Genomic DNA, 17,500 nt, shown 5'->3' with positions numbered 1-17,500 from the left:
CTCTGTGACTAAAATGGCTCTTCATCATGTCGAAGAATGGCTTATGAGTAAGAGGGAGCAAGGTAAAGTGTCGTTTGCCTTTCTGCCTTCGAAGCTCATCGAGAAACGTTACTGCTTCTATGTTGCAGAGGAAGCTCCTTCTTTGGGAGTCTGCATCCTCCCAGGGGGATTTCTCTGGACTCGTTAATGCTAATTGGAGGTCAGCTTTCTCATCAGCTAAGTTGTTCCTTCGTCTTCCAAACTAGACCATCTAAGGTGAAATCTTTAAGGTTTTGGAGATTTTTTCGTGTTTTGGATTGGTCGGTTGGGGTTTTGTATACTAAGTTGGAGGACTGCTCTTCCCTCCTTGAAGATCTTGCAGTGGATTAGTTGCGAGTTCTTTATTGTGCTGACAAGTCAATAAGGGATGGTGCAGACGAACTTGTCTCCCTGTTTGCTTGGGTTTCTGAAAAAACGCAAACTTTGGTGTTCATTTACAACCAAAGGGGTAACAGCAACGCAGAAGTTGGTGCTTTTGTTCTCCCCTCTCAACAAATCCCACCTGTTTTCACTAGATTCAGCTAAATACATTTTCTCAGTTCTTCAGAATACTGACTTGCTGGCACAGTCAACCAAGTGCCCAAAGCCTTCGACGTCAACTTCTGCTCCTAAATCTGTTTTTCACCTACAACAGCAGCCCTTGCATGGAGGAATGTCCCCTCCCTTTCACCAGGCCTCGCTCCAACCTTCACTCATCTACCATGTCCAGCTCCAAGTGAATCATCATTCCTTTGTACACCCATAGGTACCAAACTACTACATTTTGAGAGGAATGGAGGAACAGAGGCGCAGAAGCCTGGGTTGTTCAGGTACTCATGTGGGCTACTCCATTCCTTTCAAGGAAAGACCTCCCCTTTCTAAAGTTCCCATCAAGTTGACAGCATACTTCTTTGACACGGAGAGGTTTTCGGCACTCAAGGAGGAGGTTTGGAAGTCACGTAAAGCTGTTGGTCCCGTTGCTGAATAACCATACTGGTTCCATGCAACGTAAAAGCACCATACTAACAAACAAACAAACTCAAGGAGGGAGTAGAGGCGCTCATTCTCAAAGCAGCATCCTGGATGTCGGCGCCCTGAATTTCTATGTTTTCAAAATGAAAATTGATGACTCCAGGAAGTACCTGCAATTAATCTTTCAGAACAAAGTTTTTCAGTTTCGAGTGCTGCTCTTTGGGCTGTTGACAGCACCTCAGGTTTTCACCAGGGTTCTGACCCCTCTAGGACAGTGGCTACATTTGATGGAAATAAATGCGTCTCCTTACCTGGATGAATGGCTTCTCCACACCTCTTCAGAAAGCCAGTGTGCAAAGGACCTTGAGAGGACTCTGCTTAACTCAGTCATTAAGCATTTTTATCAACAAGATGAAATCTCGATTAACTCCGTCTTAGTGTATTCTCCATCTGTGGATGACCCTGGACACATGGATTTTTTTGGGTTTTTCTGTTCCCAAAAAAGTTAGTGATGTCTCCTGACTGTTCTGGAGTTCCTCACCCGTTCAGCAGTACAGTGGGCAAGTTGGACTGGAAGAAGAAGACTTCTCTGCCCTGTAAGAGCATTAAGGCATTATCTACACAGAACAGAGAAAATACAAGGACCCTCATCACATTTATGGTGTTCAGTTAAGGATCCATCTTGACCCTTGTCAAACAATGCTCTTTCTTTCTTTTTGAGGTCTTTGATTATCAAGGCACACTCGCAAGTGAAAGAAGGATCTTTGCCGCTTTTCAAAGTTAAAGCACACGAAGTGAGAGCTGTCACCACCTCGCTCGCTTTTTGCTACAACCTGTCTTTGTCGGTGATTCTACCATCAACTTATTGGAGATCAAAGTCAGTGTTTGCGACTCATTACCTGAAGGAAATAGAGACAGTGTTTGAGAATTGTAGCACTCTCAAACCACTGTTTTGCTGGCATGTAATTTGGAGAGGCAACATGGGGGATTTTCTATCCCTTTAAATTTTTGCCTTGTATATATCAAGGTTGTTAAGAGTCTTTGGGAAGTCTGGAGGTACTTGGTACCTGGAGTGCCCTCCATTCATTTTTTTAGCATAAAGGGTTTTGGTGTTTTATAGTTTGGTGTAGGTGACTGTTGTTGTTTGTTGCATCTGGTTTTCAACTAGGGCAAGGGCATTGTTACTTTGTATTTCCTTGTGGAGTCAGCGGTAATGCCCGCGACTTCAAGGAACTTTCCACTACAATACAGGCAACCTATGGTCTTGCTACCATTCTCTCTTCTGGGTAAGCCGTGTGCAAACCAGAGGCATTACTCATCTGCAGTGGCACTCTTACAAGGCAAGGTATGACAAGCATACATCCTGTGCTACCACACATTTTCCCTTTTTAGAATTCTCTGTATTTTCAAGAGGTGTTATTTCCACTTTCCTCCACCTCAGCTTGATATTTACTTGGTAAGACACCTGAATAAAAATGAATATTTTTATATGAATTTAGGTGCAGTGTAATCATACCTGTCAACTGGAAGTGGTCGGTTACCTGTCACCTACACTAGCGATGGCGGTACCATGGTGAAAGTTTTAATTTTGGTCTCCTGCGGTAGGAACCTACGGCTTGATAATTGGTTGTTAAGTAATGAATAACTTGCTTTTTTATGTTTGTTGCTGGATACCATTGAGTTGGTACTGTACTGTAGTATCCAGTTGTCATTTCTATTAAGATTCAGTTTTTTTTCCTTTGGAAGTAGGCTTATAATCTTGTTCTGTCATACTTTACCTCATGATGTGAAGTAGTATCACCAATCTTACAGCCCACCACCACCAGGCATGGGAAAAGCAGCTAGACGAGAGTGGCGTGAAAGAGAGATGGAACGTGTGCAGTGTATAAGGGAAGGGAGGTATGAGTTTATTTTAGTTGGTTAAATGCATATTTTAAATGGTACAGTATAGAAATTATTTCATAAACTTATGGTCATCATAGAAATGTGATTTCTGTTGTTTTCTCCTTACTTGTAGAATTTGAAATAAATTCAGTTTTGCACAGAGCACAAGTTTTAGCACTTGCTTCATTGGTTTTGAAATTTATATCTTGTATTAAGTAGTTTTAGTTAATAATTACATGATTTTACAGGCCCATCTATCACTTGATTAACAGTGACACTTCAGGTGGTACACCACAAGAAAATGTTAAGGTGTTACAACAAAGTGGTAAGTGCGTCTTTATTTTACCATGGCACTCAGTAGTTTGAAATACTTGATTGGCCCAGTAAGAATGGGTGTTTGTTTATTAATTTTTCTTAAACCTCTTGATACATTTAAACACTACATGATAGGCATTCATTACACATACAATGGTGTACATACTATTTTATGTTTTATCATGAATCTGAAAGTTCCTCGTTGGACAAGTGTGTTCCGTGCTCGCCAGCTGATTCAGTAGTCATGAGTTTGATTCTCCGTTCTGCCAATGTGGAATCAGAGGAATTTACTTCTGGTGATAGAGATTCGTTTCTTGATATAATGTGGTTTGGATCCCACAATAAGCTGTAGGTCCCGTTGCTAGGTAACCAATTGGTTGTTAGCCATGTAAAAGATATCTAATCCTTTGGGACAGGCCTAGGAGAGCTGTTAATCAGCTTAGTGGTTTGGTAAAAGTAAGATATACTGGTTAAGGCTTTTTTAATGAAATTTTTTGAGAGATTGCCTAGTGGAATATTGTATTTTTTGGTGTGCAGTATATTATGAAAAGACATTCAATTCTTCTCCTTTTCAATTTTAAACAGCTTTTTAAGATATTGTGTTCTTAATTGCTAGCTAGAATTAAGCTCGGATTTTGAGGTAGCCTAGAAGTGGCATTGCTTGGGGTAGCACAGTTAATATGAAAACAACCACACACTGGGAATCTTCACACCCTCCTTGGACCTACTAGAGCAATTAATCAATGGGTTTTTGTAAAAAACATTTTTGGGTTATATAATACGTACCAAGATCAAAGGAAATGCTTTAAGATTACAAAAATGGAGGTGTCAAAGGAAAGTTGTAAGATCACTAAGTACTTTGAAGAAATTATATTTTGTGTACTAAGCTCTCTCTCTCTCTCTCTCTCTCTCTCTCTCTCTCTCTCTCCTCTCTCTCTCTCTCGTCTCTTCTCTCCTCTTCCATCTCTCCTCTCCTCTCATCTCCTCTCTCTCCTCTCTCCTCTCTTCTTTTTCTCAGTATGACAAACATGTGAGTTTGATGTATCCAATTTTCAGGGATGACAGTGGATGGCTCTGTCACGCAGGGCCAGAGGCCAAGACTGCCAAGAATTGCAGCCAACATTGGTTTATATTCAGGAAAGGTAAGTTTTATCCAAGTAATTACATTGCTATAAGATCCTAACTTTTCATGGCAGCTTAAGTTTAAAAATTCGTGGAAGTGCTTTATTGTTTTGGAGTAGGTAACTGACCCTGGCCACTTTCAGGGAAGCTTAGGTATACACAATACACAAGGCAGCTAAAGGGCCCAATTCTTTCCTGCTCATTAAGTGTACATCGTTTGGGTAGTTTTTGTTTTCGCTCACGGTTGGATGTGTGCTAGCTTTCGGTGAAGTTCTCTTTGTAATTAGGTAGCGCTATTTCATAACTTAGCTAGATCTTGGGTTCCGGATTTTGACTTGTCATGTCAGACTCTAGTGCTCATAGTATTAGGTATTGCAGCAAAGGCAGCAAGACCTGTCTAACTTCTGCCAAATATGCAGCCAAACTATTTGTAGTTTTTGCAGAAGAAAACTGTTCTCCTGACCTTAGTTGTGAAGAATATAGGGACTGGGATCAAGGGAAGTGGAAGACTTGACTTTCTCATTTAGCAAGACTGAAAAGAGAGAGAGAGAGGAAGTTGGCTGCCAAGTCCTAGGTTAGGTTATGGCATTCTTTTGATGTACTTGTCCCTTTGATTCCTGTGACTGCTTTTTCTCCTATTCAAATTCCTCCTACGCATCCATCAACTCCATTACCTTTACTTCCGAACCCAATGCCATTGTCACCGTAGAAGCCGGGGTAGATAAGAAGCTTGGCTTTCTAGCTGATACAGAGTCCCAGCTTGGTGTGTGTATTAAGACAATTATGGATTGGTTAAGTGCTAGTGATGGAGCAAATGCTGTCATTGGAGGGGGTGACTGCTCGTCCCACTGGTGTTCCCAGACCTAGGTCCCTGCTAGACTCCCCTTCCCCAGGGAAGAGGCAAACCAAAATTTAATGTCCAAGGGAGGTTGGTGGGGTTTGCTTACAGGCAGTTGCTTCCTCATCCGAGCCTGTGCAATCCCAAGACTTGGAAAGGCATTCAGGTAGAAGCGCATGCCTTATCTCTAGTGGCTCTGATTCCAAGTCTTACAGAAGACAAAGTAGGTGATTTTCCAAGTTTTCCAGGCCGTTGAAAAGGCACGCAAACCCTGAGCACAAACTCGTTTGCTTGAAAGCATGGCAGAGATATAGCCTGCAACTGTCCTGTAGCTTCTGGGAGCAGAAAGACATTCCAACATCTCTCCAACATCTCCTAAGTATTTTGTTCCGAAGTGCTCATTTGTTAAGAGTTCCGAGCTTCCAGTGGCAGTTGAACACTCGGTGAATGATCGTACAGTTACAGCCAAGTGCCCAGGTGGAGGTGTGAGTGCTTGCTGTGTTTGTGTCCGAGTGATCAGCTGGCATTAGGTGGTTGGCTGGTGCTAAACATTTGACTTCAGTGTCGGTTATGCATGCATTGGGTGACAAACGTGCGTTGTGTGATGCTGGGCGCACTGCATCGATCAAACGCCCAGTCAGTGTTGCAGCACATAGTACAAACCGAGTGTTCCAAGCCTGTATTGTCACCAAAGCATTCACTTTCTAGTTGTGCACTTAATACTAAACCTTCATTTGCTAAGAAGTGTTCAGAGGTTATTCAGTCCTTATCAAAGTGTTCTCTAGTGCTGGAAAGATCTCCTTTTTTGCCAAATTCTCCTCTTTCTGATCATACTCCGACTTCTTTGGCACCACCATCTGCCAATTTAATTTGCCTGTGCCTCATGTGGCTTGCTGTATGCGTCTTCTACAGTCGGATTCACCAGGTGTGAATGTTACTGTGGTGCAGGACTTTGCTTTAGACCTTATACAGCAACATCTGCATAACATTGTAGACTTACTGAAGAAGCCGTCACTTGCAGTATTAGAGCAGTCGAATGTAGCGTCATCTTCAATTTCTTCTTCAAATGAAAATGTAGAGCAGGAGCAACCAATGTTGGCTTGTGCTTCATTATTGAAGTATTTTTCTGTCTGGTTTTTTCTTCCCTTTCAGCTGCCTCTTGCCTTTTGTAATGAGGCAACCTTCAGTCACCTCCAGACTACTGAAGATGGTTCTCCTCTGTTCATTGAGGAGGGCTTTTTCTGGTATCATGCATTGGCTAGCTGACGAGAGGGATCTAGAGAAACCACCTTTTGCACTCCCCTTCTCGATTGACAAAGAAGAGGTATGTTTACTACACTACCGGGGGAAGCTCCTTCCTTGGGAGTTTCTGCCTCCTCCCAACAGCATTCTCTTCGGCTAAGATCTTGCCTTCTGAGTTAGACCATTTAATTAAGGATTTGCTCAAGGTCTTTGAAGATTTTGATTTGTCTAGACTAGACAGTAGGAGACTGACGAAGAAGATCGAGGACTGTACTTCTCTGCTGATTGATTAGGTGTTCTGTCTTAGGCTGATAGAGGGGAATGCAATGGTTTTCAGGAAGTGGCTTCCCTTTTTTCGTTAGGGATACTTAAGAAAAGGGAGCTTTGGTGCTCATTTACTACCAAAGGAGTAACTCCCTCACTGAAGTCATTGCTTCTCTTTGCACCTATATATGGATTAAGGAAGTCTGTTCCTGTAAGCAGGTTGAGACATACTCGGGACCAGTTGATTCCTTTAATGTACAAGAGTTGATTACAGATCAAGGGATGAGCGGGAACTGACTTGTGTCTTTTCCTGAACCCCGTGCAAAGAGATACACATAACGGAAAACATATCGTACCTCAAATGGAACATTCCTACACCTCCCCTTTAAGATCAAAGCTCCCCATTCAAAGCAAACATAGTATATTTAAAACATAAGTATAGATTTCTCCTTTTAGTTGCAAAAATAATAAAACTGGTAAAGGTAGTAACATATGAAGCAAAGGGAATTCAGCTATAATAAAGATAGTCCTTCGGACACAGCGCTGGAACATACATAAATGGTAAACACATGACAAGAGGAACACTTATTAAACCCGAAATAATCATGGATTAAAGTATATGCACAAAACTTGACATGTTTAGGGGATATTTATTAAACACAACTAAAATGAATTACTCTGTAATATAATCATCGTGCCATTGCGGAGGACGACAGTAAACCCTAGTGCTACATCTCTCCTAGGGTGGGTACTGGGCCAGCCTCCCCTGAGGCGGTGGAGTAGGTTCTCCCTCAGGTGGTGTGGGTGGTAGGGATCTCAAATGCTTGCGATTTCTTGTCGAAATTCTTCTGCTCCCGTCTAACCTTATGTGATATTGGCAGTATCTCTTCTTTTCAATAACCACCCCAAGCCCCGCTTCTATTCCAGGCTCGTGTAGTCACATCCTGGATAGCTACCCTCTTCCCTATTTGTAGGGGGGAAAGATCCTTGGCTTTCTCATTATACTTGGATGATATTCGTTGCTCAACAATGCTTCTTTCCCTCTCTCTTGCGGACAAGGTTTCCGACCAATGCTCGGTGACGAAATGATAAACTTTTTAACATTGGCACCGAATCTCGAAGTTGGCGACCCATGGCCAGCTGTGCAGGAGACTTATCTATAGCCACGTAATGGTGTATTTCTTATACTGCAATTAACATCGCCTGAGCTACCTTGTCATTGTCTAGCCCTCCATCAGGTAGAGTATTTCCCATTAATGTTCGTTTGGCGGTGCGCACAGCAGCTTCTGCCCGCCCGTTGGACTGGGGGTCTCATTTCCATGCTCGTTAGATTCGTGCCCTCGTCCACTTATATTTCTTCAGGTGCTCCCCACTGCATAAAATATCTTCTAAAAACTGGGATCAATCTCGCGGATGTAGTTCCGTTAGCGAAGAAATAAATTTCCATCCATCCAGTCAGTCGATCGGCGTAGACCATATACTGCCTCCCTGCTACTTGAAATAAATCTGCAATAGTTCTCTGAAAACGGATATTCGGGAGGGGGAGTGTATATAATACCTTTCCCCTTTGTTGCGAAGGTGCCGCAACGTTGCAATCATGACACTGTGCCCTATAATTTGCCAAGTCACCCTCAATCCCAGGCCAATAAACCGCCTGTCGTGCTCTTCTGATCATGGAGTCAGTTGATTGATGACCTGAATGTAAATTGGTTGCAATGCGTAAACGTAGTGCCTCCGGAACTACCAGACGAACATGCCCCTCGTCATATGCATATGTGACTAATCCTTCAATGACACTCAGTCTATCACGTACATTGAAAAAAAGATTTTAGGCAGGGCTCCACTTGAGACCTTGACGACGGCCAACCCCCTTCGCTGACACGTCGCTGCAATAGTAAATAATCAGGATCCTTCTCTGCTTCCCCCCTCATGGTAGCCCAGTCCATAGTAATGACGTCATTCGCCAGCGATGACGTCAGTGGAGGCAATTACACAAACTTTGTTCATAAGTTCCTCCTCTTCTTCGTCTTTGACGGTAGTTTCACTGCGAATCACTGGGTATCTTGATAATGTATGGCTGCCGAATTCTTCTTCCCCGGCAAATATCTTATGGTAAAACTATATTGCATAGTTTTCTCCTTCAACCTTAGTAGTCTCGGGTTTGCAATGTCTTTTAGGCTCCTATCCCCAAAGAGTTTTACCAAAGGTCTATGGTCCGTGATTAAAATGAAATTCGGGCATCCCAATAAAAACAATCTCGATTTCCTAAGGCACCATACTACTGCAGCCACTTCCCCCTCAATGACGGCATAGCCGGCCTCCGCCTCCGTCAGGTGCCTGCTGCCACATAATGCCAGTTTCCATCCCCCCCTTCACAACAAAAAGGGGCATTGAGATCCTCGCAATTGCAATATTGTTGCAATATAACAAATCCATTCCTTCTCTGCACCAATCGGTAACAACAGCAGTGCGCCTTGTCTTATCATAATATGTCAGTCCGTCGCCCAACATCTTGCAAATGCTGTCCCGGGCTGCAACAAAACTGTTTTGAAGGCGTTGGTCCCAATAAACTTTCCCTGAATGGTTCCATTACCGGTGCTACAGCCACGAAAGGTGCAATTTGGTTCACAAGTTCCAAACCAAGATCTTATATCCGTGATAGTTTAGCTTGCAGGCATGGGGAAGTTCTTAATGGCACTCATACGCTCATTAGAAGGTCTATAATTATCCCAATCAAGTTCGTACCCCACAAACTCTACCTGTCTTTGACAAAATCGGAATTTATCCGAATTCAGCGTAATACCATTATCTCCACTTAATTGCAAAAAATCACAAGTCTGCCAAAAGGCTCCCTCAACACTGTCGTCATATAACAACACGTCATCTATGCACTTGTACTTTCTGTGTACATCAATAATGACGTCATCGAACCTTTTCGTGTATGCATCGGGGGCCGCGCAATGACCCATAGGTGTTCGACAATACTGGTATCTCCCCCATGGTGTAATAAACGTCAACTGTCGGCTCTCTCATCTAATGGCACCTGGTGGAATCCGGCATAGGCATCAACTACAGTCTTATGTGTATGAAGTGGCACACCCGAGACCATGTCAAAGGAGCACGTGTGAGATGCGTTTCTCATTTGCAATTCTTATTCAGCTCTTGATAGTCCACGGTCCTCCGTGGTTTACCATTTTTCTTGCTACTACTACCATCCTCGCACACCAGTCCGTAGCTGTACCAGCAGGACCTCCCTAATTACTCCTAATTTGACATCTTCGTCGAGCTGAGCCTTAACATCGGCCTCCCAATGCTTAGGAACTGGTATAGGTGTATGACACGCATAGGGGATGGCACCTTCCCTCAGGTGAATGTGGTGAGGGGCTCCTTTCATCATTGGCAGAGGGTTTCTTGAAACGTTGAACGTAGTCTTCGCAAAACGTTGCAGTAGCCAGTCCTTCAGCCTAGGGACATTCTCTTCTGTGGCAGCGTATGGCATCTCGCGCTGACGACCACCACCCCCTACCCGTGTGCGAACGTTTTCTTCAGGCGTTTGGCGGGGGTTAGTCGACGCAGATGGTTTCCGAGTGACGTCATTCACGGTAGCGACGTATGATGGGGAAACTTTGTATGCACTAGACCTAGTGATTTACACACTCCTAAAGACATATAAAAACGGGTAACACCTTGCACAACGATAACACTAGTGCTCACTGATTTATCACCCAATTCTATTAGCATATCAACAGACCCATATATTCTCAATGACTTCTCCCCTGCGTGATTTACAATGACATTACACCGAGAGAGATTAGGTACCTTCAAACCCAATTTTGGTAACAAATCTACCCCTACTATACACACTTCTGCCCCTGTGTCTGGAACAGCCTCAACAATGACACACACATGAAAACTCATGCTTAACCTTTATTTTCACCATTGGCAGTTTCCCCACTGCCGCACATAGGCCTACCTGGCGATTGTCCGCAGGTGGATAGGCAACAGTGCATGACGTAACAGACGCGTCCACAATAGGCGCCGTTTTGGCGGGCTGTTGCCCCCTTTGACGACAGAATTTAGGAAAGTGCCCCACAATACCACACTGAAAACAGTTAACATTATCAGCAGGACATTTTCCCTGCCAATGAGAACGACCACCACACTTTTTACACCTGGTATCTGACTTACTGTTACCAGTAGGTTTCGAGCTACTACGGCCACGGCCGTGTCCCTTGTCACTATTATTAGACCTATAGCTAGCAATCAATTTTAACTTTTACCACCTTCTAACCCACTTTCAACTAGGCCTAAGCCTATCTCATTCCCTTTTACCAAACTAGCTATGTTTGCCCTTCCATGAGCGCAAATACTATCCTTTTCTGCGGATTCATAAATTTCACATTTACGTAACAATTTCTGCACAGTATTGAAAACCTCATGATCCTGTAGGATCTCTTGCTTAAGTCCCACATTGCTTAAACCACTTGTTATCCGCTGAACTAACACAAAATCAGTCAGATCAGCTCGACAATGGGGACACTTAAACCCACAATCTAAGGCCAATTGTTGGCACCTATGCACAAAAGATTTCGCGGTTTCTTGATCGCCTTGTTGCACTGAGAAAAACTTGTTCCATGCCACTGCCTTATTCACAGACTTCGTCGTGATCTCCTCCAGTCTGTCAAATGCCTCAGAGGCCGTTAAGAGTTCCACTGAACCTCTGAGTGCGTTGCATCTATAGCCATCCTTAACTTCTCATCGCAGTTTAAACCGGATACTGATAAGCGCATTCTCTCCTGAGACGTTTCCTAAGGCCAGCCAATCACTCATAGAGCGACACCATTCTCGAAAACTGCTTTGTGTCATCTCATAGCTACACTTCTCAGGGCACATCGCCCTAACACCTGCCGAGGCTGAACCATGTGGTCTTCCTTGTGCCATGAGGCCAACCAAAGCCTGTAACAAGTCCTGTCCCTCGTGGTGCCGGTGTTGCATTCCTGCTTGCAGTGCCCCTAGGGGAACGTCTTGCTGTGCCCCTGGGTGTGTTGTGATGGCCTCGTCTCAGCATCTTGTAGGTCCTGCTTTGGAACGAGAATCACTGCGCCATGTAAGCAGGTTGAGACATACTCGGGACCAGTTGATTCCTTTAATGTACAAGAGTTGATTACAGATCAAGGGATGAGCGGGAACTGACTTGTGTTTTTTCCTGAACCCCGTGCAAAGAGATAAACATAACAGGGAAAACATATCGTACCTCAAATGGAACATTCCTACAGTTCCCTAGTGCAACTCTTGAATGTGTAGCCTCTAAGCTGCAGAAGAAAGCAATGCAAGATCTTCTTGCCCAGTCTACCAAGTGTCCTAAGCAGCCTAGCCGTGCATCTATAGTATCCTTTAGGCTCAGCGCAGTTTCTCCTTTGCAGCAGAGGCCCTTTTGTTGGGCAGAGCCAGAAGATATCAGTCCCGACTACATGCAGATTTTCAATCAGGACACCCACTCAAGAAATCCTCCTCCAGACCACACAAAACCTGCCTTAGTGTCTGTGCCCGTCAGCTTGACTGCCTACTCATTAGGTTCTCAGAGGTTTTTGGCCCTCTCAAAGGAAGTGGGTTCTCTTCTAAGGTAAAGTGTAATAGAAGTTGTGGAAGAAATGCACTCGCAGGGATTCAGCAACAGACTTTTTCATCCCCAAGTCATCAGGAGGTTGGAGACCTGTCCTGGACGTAAGCACTCTGATTTTCATATTAACCATGGAATTCAGGATGGAGACAAATCATTTCTATCCTCCAACCAACAGGGGCATTGAATGGTGACAGTAGATATGGATGATGTCTACTTTCACATTCCAGTTTGTCATGAATACATAAAATATCTAAGGTTCGTGTTCCATAGCAGGCTCTTCCAATTTGTGGCCTGCATTTTGGTCTCTTCACAGACCCACAGTTTTCCACCAGTGGCTCCATCTGATGGGCATCACTGCAGGCCTGTATCTTGACGACTGACTCCTACAGTTGCCATCAAGAACTCATTGCATGAAGGATGTACAGAAGGCTCTTCTTGCCCAGGATCTGTGCCTTGCAGTCAATTTTTCCAAATCTCAACTTGTCCCGATTCAGTCAATCATGTATTTAGGGACGATGATCGACTCGGAATTTTTGGGATTTTCTGGCACAGGGTAGAAGTCAGTCCTGCATTCAGACAGTCCAGATGTTCCTTGATCTTCCCTCCTGCTCAGACAAAGCTTAGATGAGCCTCTTAAGTACACTCTTCAATAGAGAAGTTTGCACCTTTAGGGAGACTTTGTTCAAGACGTCTACAGTTTTTCCTGAAGGTCAACATGTGAAGGAAGACCCTTCCTGACTTGTCTGTCTTCCCCATCACTCGAGATCAAGGACTTGTGGTGGTGGCTTGAGGAAAGGTGATTCTCAGTCAGAAAGTAATTTCATCAGTTGAACTTGGACCTAACATTATTTCCAGATGCCTCAGACCTTGGATGGGGAGCTCATCTGTAGGATTTAGAAGTGGTGGGGACATACATGGGCATTACAAGAGAAGAAGCTCTACACAACATGAGGGAGCTAAAAGCAGAGCATCTGGCCATTCTTCACTTTGCCTCAGTAATGTACATCTGGTGTTAAATAAGGGTCCCTCTTGTTCGATGTACAAGAACGTCTTGTCGTTCTTCTTAAAAGGATGTAATCTCTGAAGCTCTGAGTAATATTCAAGAGGGAACATTACCCATTTTGAAAGTCAAAGTCCATGATATTAGGGTAGTGGTCACATCTTTAGCATTTAAACGCAATCTATTGCTTGGCAATAATTCAGTCTACATAATGGAAATGTAGATCCATTTTTGTATCACATTATTTACAAGATGTGGAAGTTCTTTATGAAAACTTCAGTACATTAGGACCATTTTCTGTGGCTGGTGTGACATGGGGGTGGGGGGTGAGGATAGGAGTATATCTTTATCTATTTCCTTGCCTTAGTTTTAGGTGATCAAGTTATGGGAAGCCTGGGGGATACATTGTACTGGGAGCACCCACGAGTCATTGGTTTTTCATGGTTGGCTAGTGATATTTAGTGGTTGTAGGTAACAAGGTGATCTGGTTATTATCTTGTACAGTGCCTGGGGCAAGGGCATTTATTAGTTTATTATGTTTTGGCAACCCTCAGTCTGCTCAGTTGCAAAACACCCGTGTAGAGGTGACCCTCAACTTTACTGGTTGAAGATAGCACAAAACCAGAGGCAGTATCCACCTGTTATGGCTCTCTCACCTGGTATATAAGGTTACAACAAGCATTGTTTCAATGCTAGCTAATTTTACTAAGTCAAATTCTTCTCCATTACTGAGTATGATTTAAGTGGTTTGGTGTCTATGTATCCCACCTCCGATATTGTGAAATTCAGCAGTGTAATACTTGGTAAGTTACTTGTATAAAAATGACATGTATTATATATACTTAACAAGTAATTACATGATTGGAGCCCTCCTACCTCCCCTCTCATGGACATGGAGCATGAACGAATTGGGCTCTTTAGCCAGTTTGTACCCATGCTTCCCCGAAAGTGGGTGGGGTCAGTTACCTATTCCAAAGCAGTAGAGTTCTACTGCAAATTTTTAAACTTATGCTGCCATGAAAGTTAGGAACTTATAGCAATGTAATTAAGTTTATGTAAAACCTTATTTTGTTATGTCATTTTGATATTGGTCAAATTGCTTTAAGCTCTGTTTGAAACCTTTATAGATGTTATGTACACTCTTGGTTAAAGATAACTTTTTAAATATTATCTGTCATAGTTACTACATTATTTAAAGTTTGGAGTGTCTTGTTATTGCAAGAGGATTACTAATATCAAGACCACCAAGTCTCACCTGAAGACCCACAATGCATGCCTGAAGTATTCATACATGAATGAATAAAAGTGAAAATTTGTAGGAAGAAATCAAAGGAGATGGATCGTAATAGGTAAAATGCATGGCAATAAAGCAAAACTGAGGGAATGACATGCCTTCTAAGCTGTCAGATAGGTACATTCTGGCTAGAAGGAATGTTTTGGTGAACCAAAACAGCTAAGAGTTTATAATGAAAATTTCAAACTTTTGAACCTTTACTATTTGGTTTACACAACTTTTTTTGACAGTTAAGCATAAAGCGTGAACACCTCCAAATCTGTGAGAATCATTTCTCTTAGGGATGACAAGTGAACAGTAGCCAGGGATAACATCCTCATCTACTTGGTTACATCTGGTTTTAGAAAGGCACAAGATATAAAATTCCTTGGCAAATTCTTTTATGATACCTAATCTTAATTTACTACTGTAGTAAGACCACAAGCACTTGAACCTGTTATACTGACAATGCTATGTTTTCTGGCTCCTTGTGTATAACTGTGGTCTATAACACTGACAGAAAGCAGTCAAGCCTTACTTAAAGTTTTAAAAGAAAACTAAACTCAGTCATTTTTTTCTTGCTCCAGCCTTAGGTTGTAGGTCATCAGGAAAGTCTGTATATTTCTTTACTGCATGTCCATTTTCCACCTCAACACACACAATCTTTCCATCAACAGACCTGTAAGCTTTTGCGTTATGATCCTTTTTATATCATGCTGATTAACTTACTGCCAAGAGTTATGAAGTCATCCTCTGTGGCGTGGTTGGTATGGTCCTCGCCTGCCACCTCAGTGGCCCTGAGTTCGATTCTTTGGCATTCCGTTGAGTTGAGGGGTCAGAGGTGTGTATTTCTGGCGATAGAAGTTCACTCTCAGCGTGGTTCGGAGGTCACGCAAAGCTGTTGGTCCTGTTGCCGAATAACCACTGGTTCCATACAACGTAAAAACGCCATACAAAGAAACTAGCATTCCTAGTCTTTTGTGGATCCTTCGGCTTCTTGGTTTGCATAATCTTACTTCTTTGTTTCACACTTAACAACTTGGACCATAATTGACCTAGAATGGGAGAGGACACTTTTTGTGAGAGCTTTCTGCCAGGTAGCCTATGACTAACACTAATATCAGATTTACTTATTTGTCTAATTAACTACTAGCTACTTTACGACTACTTCTTTAGCCTGTCCAGCTCAAGCATTGCTTATGTGTTTCTGATCTCAAAGTTTTCCAAACTTTCAATGTTAATTTTTCCACCCCAGACTTTCCATGTTATTTTCAATGAGTAGCTTCACATTTTGCAATTGTGTTTTGGAAATATTGATTAAAGCAGTGGTAATAAAGCAGTGGTAACCACTTCATCAATAGTCGGATATAGATTCAATAAGAATTATTTGCAAAATAGATAAGATATTTATAAGGTGACCAGTCATTAAACTATCAGACACCCTAGTGTCATATTAACTCCAAAGTACTGTTAACATCTTTACATGTGGCCTATGTAGCAGTGCTTGCCATGATAGCCACTCAAATGCCAAATTCTAAATCACTTCTTAAATATGGTTTCTTCTTCAGAATCATTTAGACTACTGTATTTACAGGAAAGCCCCTGAACAGTGGTTGTTCTCTACCACCATCTTTCAGCATGTAGTCATGATAGTTTAGTCCCTTACTTCCTTGGTTGGGAAAGTCTTTTCAACCTTTGGTGAACTTGGATGATCAACCTGTTAGCCACATTTTGATATAGCCTCTTCTTTGATGTCGGTAATATGTACGTATTTGCAACTTCCAGTAAAAGAACCAGTATTTTCTCACTCATTTTTTAACATCACTTAATGTTATACACAGTTGGAATTGGCTTTTTTTTTCAGATTAATAACCAGTGATATAAAATCTGTAAAAATTGATAATTAAAAAAAATTTCTGAGATAATTCCTTTTTTTTTCTTAAAATTACTTTTTATCAATTGAAAAAACAAAGAAAATATACAATAAATATTAATTGGCTGAATGGGTGTGTGTGTGTGTGTGTGTATTTTAACCATCATATGCACGCTATCTTAACCATCAATATATGTACATATATTACTACTATCATACTGTCATTGTTATGATATATCTTGAAATCACTATTTGATGATAATCAGTATCATAATCATACGAAGCCATTATCTCACAAAATTACAAAATAAACAAAGATTTATAGAAACATTTGACCGTTGCCCAACCTCAGGATACAAAAGCCTCCTGGTAATGAAAGAAAAAATGTCCATAAAAACCATGTTATCTCTGTTTTGCTGTTACAAAATATTTCACCTTTACTGCACACTTAGTTGTCAACTTACGACCTATGCGAGTTACAACTTATCAACTTACGACCACCCACAACTAAAACAACTGGGAAGCGACGTGAGCAAGAAAAAGTGGCGTCCAGCTGAACATACGACAGTTTTTCCCCAGCTCCCACCTCTCCACACACGCAGCTCATTTTTCGAGCTGCTAACAACTATTATCATGCATCGGCAACAAGGATATAACGCCATTAAACACAACTGTAGATAAAATTGAGAGAGAATAATTTTAATCAAAACTTCAGGTCTTGAAAGAACACATTTTACTGCTGTTTTCACACCGATAAAAGATAAATAATGTAACTAATGGTAAAACTTGTACTATAATGAAATAAAGTGAAAATAGCGAATGGAATCACTTAATATTTTTACACAATAAACATGCCCACAACGTAATCTGTTGAAAAAATAATTTATTTCATGAGACGTATTAAATTCAAATTTCGACTTGAAAACACATTGTATAATGACAAATTACCTTGTCTCCTATAAGTAAAGTAGTATCCAGATATTTTATGCTAACTAGAAGCAAGGCAATACACTTCAAATTGAGTTAAATGCGGCGAAATAAAACGTAAATACAGCGAACTAAACTCATATTTGCCA

At 42.0% G+C, this 17,500-nt stretch overlaps 1 protein-coding gene across 9 annotated transcripts in view; it reads left to right on the top strand.

Annotated features, from left to right (window-relative positions):
- LOC135222082 (gametocyte-specific factor 1-like) overlaps positions 1–17,500 on the top strand; it is a 534,139-nt gene that overhangs the window by 236,336 nt on the left and 280,303 nt on the right. For all 9 annotated transcript variants that reach the window (XR_010316168.1, XR_010316169.1, XM_064260250.1 and 6 more), the window contains exons 5-7: positions 2,803–2,889; positions 3,123–3,199; positions 4,246–4,331. Coding sequence is in view for 7 of the 9 variants with exons in the window: in XM_064260250.1 (XP_064116320.1) it covers positions 2,803–2,889; positions 3,123–3,199; positions 4,246–4,331 (250 nt within the window). In the remaining 2 variants the exon portion in view is untranslated. The remainder of the gene's footprint in view (positions 1–2,802; positions 2,890–3,122; positions 3,200–4,245; positions 4,332–17,500) is intronic.

The sequence above is a fragment of the Macrobrachium nipponense genome, chromosome 3, assembly GCF_015104395.2.
Source record: "Macrobrachium nipponense isolate FS-2020 chromosome 3, ASM1510439v2, whole genome shotgun sequence".
Classification (NCBI taxonomy): Eukaryota; Metazoa; Arthropoda; class Malacostraca; order Decapoda; family Palaemonidae; genus Macrobrachium; species Macrobrachium nipponense.
The sequence above is the reverse complement of the archived record's forward strand: the minus strand, read 5'-3'. Positions and strand labels throughout refer to the sequence as shown.